The sequence below is a fragment of the Strix aluco genome, chromosome 9 (genome assembly GCF_031877795.1).
Source record: "Strix aluco isolate bStrAlu1 chromosome 9, bStrAlu1.hap1, whole genome shotgun sequence".
In the NCBI taxonomy this organism is placed as follows: Eukaryota; Metazoa; Chordata; class Aves; order Strigiformes; family Strigidae; genus Strix; species Strix aluco.
In genome coordinates, this window is record NC_133939.1 from 2,418,939 (window position 1) to 2,429,240 (window position 10,302).

The 10,302-nt window shown below is 47.0% G+C and overlaps 1 protein-coding gene across 4 annotated transcripts in view; it reads left to right on the plus strand.

The window, feature by feature from the left end:
* The window catches only part of BOK (BCL2 family apoptosis regulator BOK), a 34,373-nt gene extending 24,593 nt beyond the window's left edge, over nucleotides 1-9,780 (plus strand). For 3 of the 4 annotated variants that reach the window (XM_074833341.1, XM_074833342.1, XM_074833343.1), the window contains 2 exons: nucleotides 3,375-3,538; nucleotides 8,637-9,780. In XM_074833341.1, coding sequence (XP_074689442.1) covers nucleotides 3,375-3,538; nucleotides 8,637-8,762 — 290 coding nt within the window. In that variant the 3' untranslated portion in view covers nucleotides 8,763-9,780. Of the gene's footprint in view, nucleotides 1-3,374; nucleotides 3,546-8,636 lie in introns of all 4 variants that reach the window. The other variant, XM_074833344.1, reaches the window with a different exon arrangement.
* Nucleotides 9,781-10,302: the final 522 nt, after the last annotated feature.

The following is a 10,302-nucleotide window of genomic DNA, read 5'->3' on the forward strand; positions in this document are numbered from 1 at the left end:
TTGTACCAAGACACTGTGTCTTCTCTGCTCATGTCCACTGGCCAGATACAATTCCAGCTTATGCTGAGGGATGTGTCGAGCTAGTGTCACCCTGACCCTGGCCTGGACATCTCAGGGGGCAGAGGGACTGCCTTCTCTGTAGACTGTGCTCCTCTACCCCTGCCAAGGGAGTCCTAGAGAGAGAAGTTAATGCAGCTGGTGTCTTGGAAAAGTGCAGATGGGGGCTGCTGTGGCCTGTTCCCCTGCCTTGCCCTGCCTGGGGCTGGGTGGCTGCTAGAGCTCACCTGGGGCAGAGGGACCAGCCACAGGCATGGCCCAGCCTTGGTCTAGAGCAGCTGTTAGAGGTGTCTGCTCTTTGCGTGCTTCAGGGCTCCCCCTACAACATCTTGTGCAAACAAGAGCCTAAGCCGTGCCCTGCTGTCTTGAGTGAGGAGCCCAGCCAGCTGTCTCCATCTTCTGCCTCCAGCAATGGCAATAGAGTTTCCATGCAAAGAAATTGGGAGGGGATTTCCTCCTCTCTCACCCCCCTGGCCCAGCTCTGCTGGTAACAGGAAAAGCAGACTGGAAGATTAGTTTGACCCTTCTAGGCAAGTTCTGTAAAGAGGAGGATAATGGGAAGTGACCACTGAGCCCTCCACATCCATCACCACGATAAGCATCAGCCAAAAGCTTGCCCTCTTTCTGCTGTCTGTGTGAAAGGGAGAGGGGCTCTGCCTGTGCGCTGGGCAAGTGTTCACCTCGTGCAAGTCCTGCAGCAAGCAGCACTATGTAGCAACCTTGGCAGGGAAGCCAGAGCTGCAGGGCTGCATCCTCCCTGGGAGGAGACCCCTGGACTGGCATGTCTGTAGAGCAAACTGCTTTCCTGTGTATTAGGGAAATCATGGATCTATTGAGCCTTTACCTTTCATAGGTTGTGGATAGACTTTTCTTCTGTTGGAAAGAGAAACTTGGGTTTAAAACAAAGTTAATAGTGTAGCTGTCTTTCTCTACCAGGGTGGCCTCAGCCCCCTGTCAATCTTAGTTACTGCCATATAAATATCTCAAAGCTTAATGGACCTGCTTCAGATATTTAAGAAAGAACACTGTCAGTAAAAGCTTGGGAATAAGCCAGTGAACTCTTCCCTGGAATTTTGGGTAACTTTTGTTCATGCAACTCAAGGTACAAGGAGCCACATTTCTGCAGGGATGAAGAACTGTAAAAACTAAAGCTGAGTGTAAGCCAGCTGAGGCTCTGGTCCAGGAAGTTGTGGTCAGCAAGGGGTAACACCTTAAAGCCTCTTTCATTGGGTGGAGTGGTATTAACTTGCAACAGGACAGTCCCTTTCTTGCCAGGAGAAGCTCTCTATTATTTTCTCATGTGGTTTCATAGCCTCTTTCTGACTCGTTCTGCTGGCTGTCACGGTGACACGCAATGTGAGAAAGACAGATAAATACTGTGAATACCACACAGGCAGTGAATTTCCTGAGTGACAGCTCTGAGGAAGGGACACCGCAAGGCCTACTCGGAAGATAAAATCAGAATAACCACCAATTTAGCTATATTAATAACTTACTCTGATCTTGGAGATTGTGCTGGTGAAGGACAGAGTATCACAAGAGACTGAGCTACTGCTGTTGCTGTTACAGAGCCTCACAAAAAGGTCATCTGCAGATTTTGATCTTACATCAGTCATGAGTGAAAAATGGCTTTTTGGAACATTGAATGGATTTTCTTCAGTCTAACAAGCCATTCCTGTGGCTGACATTTGAACAGTTTCTCTAAAATTCAGTACTTTTTTATTAAAAAGAAAAAGAAAGCAATTCCTAAAAGTGTTAGTGTGAGTGTCCCTTTTGAGGCACTAAGTGGGAATGCTCTGAAACCTGCACGTATTGTAAAGGAATGTGGGGAGCTCTGCTGCACTGTAAACAGGCGTGAGGAGTCTGGAGTTCCAACCCAAAGAGATGGGTCAGGGTGCCTGGGGATCTGGGAGTGTGATGAAGGAAAGAGAGAAACTCTTCATCTAAATTGTATTTAAGGGTTTGCTTTCTTAGCTGATAGATTGCTGAGCACATCCAGTTTTCTGATCTTGTGTTTAAGGACCTTCTGGTCCTTAGGTCTAGTGACTGAACTAATCTTTCCTTCCTCTCACCTTTTCTTTCTTATTTCAACCCAGCAAGAATGGTTTTGTGTGTTTTTTAAATACTGAAACTTCACCTGGTTTCTGGCTACATTTGGGAGAGACCTTGATCAGATTCCATAGAGACCTAACACTGTAAAATACTTTACAGTATGCTTGTCAAATACTGCTACTCCAGATAATAAAGTCGGGGGGGAATTCAACTATCTAGCAGATCCAAAGGAAATCCATGGGCACACTACCATGCTGCTGCATGGGTGCAGAAGGGTTGCATTTCCAGGTCACTGGTCCTGATAAAAGCCTGAGGAGGGACTGCTGGCTGCAATGTTTAAGCATGGTGGATTTATGCCTAGTGGTGTTGGTAAAGTGCAGGGGAGACCCAGGGAGGTTGGCTGGTACCCAGAACTGAGCTCGAGCACTTATTGCTAGCACTAACAGGAAGATGACTGCTGCTGGGACAACTTCCATGGAGCATTTGCTGCTGGCGGGTCAGCCTAGCAGGAAGGCTGTTTTCTGGGAGATTAGATAACTGACTGACACTCCGTCCCTGTACTGCCTTCAGTGGGAGAGGATATGCGATGTTAAGTATTGAAGGCAGGGCGGCAAAATTCTTGAAGCTGCCTGGTTTTCAGGTGGAAACTGAGCCATACCCCTTATATTGAGGAGGACGCCAACCTTCTTGGCTCTGTAGCTTTGCCTCCCTATTTTTCTCTTGTGTCATGGTACAAGTGACTGAAGATGCTTATCTCGTGTGTGCTTTGTGTGTCACATCGGAACAGTCTCGTCTGACCTAGAAAAAAAACAGGAATGCTTTGTCAGGGGTGTTTAAGGGTCTTTAAGAGTTTTGCCAGTGACAACAACCCCAGGTTGCTCAAACTCTTTGAATTCAATCATCTGCTGTGCAGCATGTGTGTGGCTGAGAGTTAATGGCAATATAAACCATGGTGGTGCACATTTTTGATGGCTTTGGGCTGCTTTTTCCAAAGCCGTGCACCCAGTGCTGACGGGGGTCAAAGTATGCCCAGGTCAGATAATTTAATTCTGCTTCTCCTGGTGGAGAGTTTTCCCCAATCCTGGTCCGCTAGTATTACTTTTCCGCCACGGTGGTGAGCATGCACAACTGCGGCTGCACCTGAACTCAGAGCTGCATGCATGCAACACGGGCATGTGTAACAAAGGAGGGCTGCTTCCTTTGATTATTCAAGACTGAGCTACGTGTGCGTGTGTAAATCTGAATGACCTTTCTTCTTTTCATAGGCATAACATGGGGCAAGGTGGTGTCTCTCTATGCGGTGGCAGCGGGGCTGGCGGTGGACTGCGTGCGGCACGCACAGCCAGCCATGGTTCACACCATCGTAGACTGCCTGGGAGAGTTTGTCCGCAAGACCTTGGTGGCATGGCTGAGAAGGAGAGGAGGCTGGGTAAGAGGTGCTGTCTGAGCAAGCTTGCTTCCACACACGCAGACCAGAAAATATCCCCGTTAATGAAAGTGAGAGTGCCCACACTGCAGCTTCATGTAGAAAAACATTGAATGAGATTCTCTTCCACAGCCCTGTCCTACTTACACCTGTGCTAGACACCACAGAGCTCTGTTACTGCCTTGTGGTCTTGTCCTCAACAACATCAGCTATTCTGGTCCTCAGCTTCCTGGGTAGCTGTGCCAGGCTAATTCAATCCTGACCCACCAGGGCCTCTTCTGTTCCTGACCGGAGCATCTCTGGAGCTGACAGCCAGTCATAGCGGGAGATCGTAAATAGGGGTCATTCTCTTGGGCAGCTGTTTTCTAGAAAATGAAAAAAATTAGGCCTGCCAACTGAATTCCCCTTTCACCTGCCCCACATCCCTAAGTCAAAGGGAATTAGTATATTAATGTGACTTGCCACTGTAAGGAATTTTAGAGGCATATTAAAACCTGGTAGTTTGTGCCATTACCTGACCTGACCCTGATGATGCTCCATGAATACCTTCTTCTGATGTAGCTCAAATTGTAGTGCACTCAGGCTTTGTAGAGCACTCATAAACCCATCAACAGCGGGAGGGCTCGTGGCTTTGTCACTGGCCTGCTCTGAGACTGTGTGTAAGGCACAGTGCTGCTCTGCGTTGGAGTGTGGCTTCATATCATATGGCTTTAAGCATCTGGTTTCTTTGGTTCTCTCTATACCCAATGGGAAATACAATGCTCCTGCGGAGGATGGTTCAGAGTAAGAGCTCTACTTTGGTGCTGTGGAATAGCCAGACATGTTTTAGTGACCTCCCAGGAGACTGAGATGACTGGTTGGCTGTGTTAGCAGCTGGCAGCTGGGGGATGTGCGTATGTACCAGGGTCTCTGTGCCTTTCTGGCAGAGATATAGACACTCCTTGGAGTGATACAGCCAAAAGCACTTTGGTGTACTGCCTGGCAGATGCTGCCTGGAGCTAAATATTGCCATATGACACCACTGAGCTCATGGGACATCTTGTTCCCAAGGCATGCACTCTTTCCAGACTGAGCCACAGCAGCAAATTCCCTTCTTTCCAAGAGGTGATATTTATTCCTGAGCCAGCAGAAAATGGGCAGGCTCCTTACCCCACAGAGACCCGGAGAGAGGGGGATGTCTTTTTCCAAACTGAGCACTGCTTCTCTGGGCTGAGACTTCCTAAGTGTGCCTGGAGCCGATTCAGTCACCTAGTTTCTCCAGGAGTGATGGCATCTTTTTGAGGAAGGGCAACTGGAAATCACAGAATCATTCAGGTTGGAAAAGACCCTTGGGATCATCGAGTCCAACCATGGGCCCTACTCTACAAAGTTCTCCCTTACACCATAATGTAGCATTGTTCTCATTTTGGATCCCTTACATTTACTAAGTGTCATAGCCACCTTAAATCATCCCAGCCCTCTCTAAAACTGTGTGACCTTGAGGCCAACTGAGTCAGGGAACTGTTTGGTTGGGCTGAAAAGTAACCCTTGATTTGAATGCCCTGATACGTTACATTTTGCGTCTGTGCAAATAATTGTGCCGAGGTAGGAGAAGAGGATATCCTGGGAAAGCGACTGATTAAGTTTCACTGTTCCTGCCTGTGAAATCCCTGCCTCGGTGTCATTTGAGGCTTACTTAAACTGGGTACCTGTAGAGCTGGTTGAAATGTATTCTCTGAAACAATTTTTCCTTTGGAAAAAATCCAGTTTCAATAAAATTGAGAAGTCACATAGGAACATGTCTCCTCCTAGTTTTCAACTAATTTTTTTCTTTGTCTTGGTAAAATATGCACGTTCTGATAAGTTAGCATCTTGGTTTTAATTTTTGTATGACATTACTAGAGTTCAAAACAGGGTGCTTTGATAGTTCCAAATGGATGTTTTTGGAAAGTTTGTTGCATAGCAAACAAGCCACAAAACCCATGCCCAGACCAGAAGCGGTTGTTTGCAGCTGATGAGATAAATCCTGCCCACTGCTAGCTCCTTCTGCTGATCCTCCCTCTTGGGATGGCCAACGTGTTTCTGTTGGAGTTGTTGAACCTACACTGCTTGCTCTTGGGATCTGGCCCTAAGAACGGGAAGCCAGTCTCACTGTCCCTGATCAAACAAAATGACTGCTGGGTTGCACTGATTACAGCATGTCTCCAGTACCCTTATCAGCAATTTTGGGCTGCAACAAGGAGATATTTTCCCTCTAGAAATAAGTGGTTCCTTCAGTCTGCGGAAAGGCTGCTAATCCTCTTGCCATCTTATGCTGTGCTTCCCTGAATGTTCTTCTTCTTGATCCAGGCACTGCAGCGTGAAATTTCCCAGCCTTGTTCACAAATGGGCCAGACGAAACAGCTCAGTAGTGGGGACCCTTTCATCCGCTGCCTGACCTAGCTGGTTGTTAGTTTGTCTTGGCACGGCGTCCATGTTTCCCCTGTGCACATGGCCCCCGTCTCTTGCGCATCGGCTCAGGTTGAGGCTGCCAAGAGAAACCACCCTGCTCTGAGCTGTTTCAGAAAAGCCACTGTGGAGACCTTGGAAAGGCATTTGAAAGTCTCCACTCAGCAATAGGTTCCCGTACTGCTTCTGTAGGGTGGAGAAAGACCCTGCTGCCCCAAAGCCCAACCCAGAACAAACCTCTTAGGAGAAACAACAGATGTTTAATCCTTTGAGGCATCATCTCTCCCTGGGGAGAGTCTGCAGCCTCAGTAGTGGCTTTACAGTAGAATAGAAAGATTTTTTTTTTTTTACATACATTTGCTACAGAGAAGAATGGGACTTTAACTTGTTTGAATAATTAACAGGTGAAGATCAAACTGTCATTGCAACAGTTTATCAGTGCCTCACAAGACTCAAAGACCTGTTTTATTAAGGAGCTTTGAAATTTTCGATTCCAGTGCCTTATCAGGTATGCTTTATTTGGATAACAATAGATAAGGCAATTGTTAAACAGCCGAGCAATTTTGTTTATCTAAGCAAGCACCTTACAAATTCGTTAAGTGCTTCTGACTGCAGCTCCTCTTCATTAGCCGCAGTGAGGTCATTGCCAGTGGTAGAGTATAGCACAGCTTTAAGGAGTTCACACTTTCTCATCTGGAAGTTAACCCTCTGCAGCTATAATCAACCCGATGTGCATATTTGGGCCTTACACTGGTTGGCGTGAGGCACTAAAGCCCTTCAGAGCTTAAGTTTCTTATTGATCAGCTGCCGTAACATCTGAATACACGTTCAGACAGGTACTTGCATGTCATGACTTCTCTTGACTGAAGAGACAGCTTGACACGGCTGCTTTAGGGACGTGCTGGTCCCTAAAATTGGACAGGCTGAATCAGTTCAGATTTTTTTCAAATTCAAATAGGGTGAATTTGCTAAACCACCACTGAAAGCATTTAAGCAGACCCATTTTACTTTCCTCCACAATACAGATAAAGTACCTATAACCACCGGTACCACACTGCAGCATCTTCTGTTATGTGCTATCTTGGCTGCTTGCTATGTTTGCTCGTGCTTCTGTAGCTATAGGCAGCAGCATTTCCACACCTTCGTGTTCAGCCTCAGGAGCACCCCATGTGCTGATTCAGCTTCCTCCTGTCATCCTGTTTCTTCCCATCCCTGCGTGCCTGTTTTCATTCCTTCTGCAGTCTCTACTTGTCAGTTATTCTGGCTCAGCATCTCCTAATGCTCCCCAGAGAACAGCGGTGCGTGGTGATTCAGCACGCCAGCCTTTCAGACTTCCTCGTGAGGGAGGAACTGCTGGAACTGCGTGGGAGGCTGTTGAGGCTGCTGTCAACAGACCTTTGGTCTGGAGATGATGGTGGAGTGGGTTAGTGCAGCTGTACTCGCTAACCAGACACGGGGATTTGTCCCTCCAGTGCCCCTTTTCTTTTCTTCTAATTATTACCAAGGCTCACCCATGTCTTGAACACAGGTGGAAATACTGGAAAAGATTATTGGAATATTCAGCAGCTCTTGTGTCCTGTTTTACGGGAGAAACGTCTCAGGGTTGAGAGTCTGGCTTCCCTCTGCTTGGTCAATGAGAAATTTGTGTCAGAAGGCAAACTTGGAAGACTGCTGAGCTAAGCTTGTAAAGAAAAAGGTTTTGGGGCTGATGAATATTTGTCCTCCTTGTGACCCGATTCTTGTTCACACCCAAAAGTCGTTTCTGAACACCACATCGAGTTGATGTGCTAATGGTGCACCTTCTGTTACAGAACTGCGGTCTGTGTCTCCTTGTCCTAGGCTGGTGTTTAACCACAAACCCAATTACATTGCTGGCAGAACTTTAGTTTGTTTCCCCCACCAGAAGATGCAATTTTCTATCAACCTCTCTCCTGTTCACTTTGCCCTCAAGATATTTTCCACCTTCTCCTCCCAATGACAGCTGAGATCCTGTCTTCATGAATTTGCTGGATTGTTGTTATTTTTTATTCATTGCAGGCCAGCTTCTATTCTTGTTAATACTTGAAACCAGCTGCCCAAGGGATCTTTAAATCTGGCCCACGCGTCTGGGAGGCATCTCTGCCAGCATACATATTTCCACAAACAAAGCTTGCATTGCTTTAGATTTAAATTGGGGGTTGGCTTGCTTGAATGAGTTCCAAATAAAACATTAAGGCAAGAGAAAAAGTGCAAGCAACTTGAGCTGATATTAAACAGGACAACCTCTGCGAAGCATCTTGCTTTACAGAAAAGGATGAGAATGCTGATATTGCCAAGGCTTCCTAGCTCTTTTGAAAAGGGGAGGAAAGTTTCTTTTATTTAGCTATTCAAAATGGAAAATGCTTGACAATGTTCTTGTAGCGTTTCTTTCCCCAGGGGTGGCTGAAAAGGGGGATACGTCACCCTGTTGATGCAGAATGAAGGAAGTGTGTTTCACAGAACTCGAGCCTGATTTAATAACTTGCAGTTGGTGGAAGTGTCAAAGCAAGCATTTGTGGCCGTTGACAATGTGGCAAAGTGGTGCTGCAGCAGTGGTGGCATAGTGCCGTGGGTTGCGGGGCCGGGAGAGTCTGCAGCGGTGGCTGATGTGGTTCTGGGCATCTCTCCCTGACGATCTCTGTTCCCTCCTCATTAGGCAGACATCACAAAATGCGTGGTGAATACTGACCCCAGCCTTCGCTCCCACTGGCTCGTGGCTGCTGTTTGCAGCTTTGGTCACTTCCTCAAGGCTATCTTCTTCGTCCTGCTGCCTGAGAGATGAATCCGAGTCATCAGGTGCAGCCCCCCTACCCTGTTTCCTCCCCAACTCCAGAAGCAGTGATAATGGCAATCTCTGAAGAGGAGGAAGAGAAGAACCAGGACAAACAAAAGGCTTGTTCTCCTCTCCCTTCAGCTGGGAGCAGATGATCAACCACAGTCTCCTTTTTGCAGCCACAGGAGCCTCTCTCATCATTAATCCTTTCAAGAGTCTTGTTTCCCCGAGTGACTTGTGTGTGTGGCCTGGATGTTGCCAGTCCCTGGGCACGCTGATTGCAGCTGTGTGCAGCATGGACTATCAGACATCTGTTCCTTACAGTTGTGTTGCATGCTTATGCTAGTGCCAGGCAGAGGGGAGGAGGAATGGGATATTATTTGAAATGGGATAGAAAAGAGGAGAGGGGGAAGAGTCCCTCCTTCACTCCATGCGATTCCCCTTTCAGTCCTCAGACTCGCTTTGCGTCAATTCTTGTTGTTACATTTGTGCTTAAACTCCATCTCCTCCTTTATGCCTAACTGGACTTGCTGGGCTTTGCCCCCAGCGTAGCACGGTGGAGGGGATAATGCAGCTGTGGGTTTTTAAAGTGATAGAAACAAACATACTGTCATCAGATGCTTCTCCCAGTCGTATCTTGGAAATCAGACTGAGTGGCTGTGTGAGGGGCATGTGATGCAGTTTGCAATATTTTGTTGACCCCTCTTACTGCGCTCACATGCCATTTCAAACAGGAGAGCAAGGGGCAACGCCTTCAAGCAACACTTGGGATTGAATTTCATAATAAAGAAAAATGTTTTCTCCACTGAGATTTCATCAGAGCTAAGCAACATGTAAGTAGGAAAGGCTGGGGGGCATGAGCAGGAATTAGGGAAACAGTAAGTGAACTGTCTGGTGTTGTGAAGGGGGAAAGCTGTGTCAAAAGTAGCTGATTTATGTTTCTCCTTTAATGTCTTCGGAAGTACAACTCGCAGTCTTCTTTGTGGCAAACAATAAAAGAAAATAGGTGGTGTTTCACTATTGCAAAGGGTATTGTATTTGTTTCCAGAGTTAAAAATTCCAAAAAAGGCCAGAACAGTGCAGAGACAAACACTCAGGCCATGCTAAAAATACTTCAACTTTTCCCCTGGTAGAACATGTTAACGTGTTAAAACTACAACTCGCCCGGTTCATGCTGGGAATTTAACCCCTGTTGTTACCATGTCAGAAACGTGCTGTTTTCACCAGCAGAAGCGGGGCCTTGCCGCTGGCAGCAGGGGAAGGCTGTGGAGCCTCCTCTCTGCCAAAGCCTTGTGGGAGACACCCTGCTCGGTGCCTTGCTCCCAAGAGCATGGCGTCACAGAAAAACACTCTTCTGGATTAAGAACATGTGGCATTACAGGAGATTTTGCTGTGGTGTTTTTTTTTTCCCTGATTTCCCTCCCACACCCTGTGTTTAGAGGGGCTTTACTGTTCCCGTCTAGAAGTTACAAATGGGTTTGAGAATAAAGCAAAGCCTTTACTTTTTGGTTGTAGCTGTGAGACAGGTTTCTGCTAGCTGTCAGTAGTG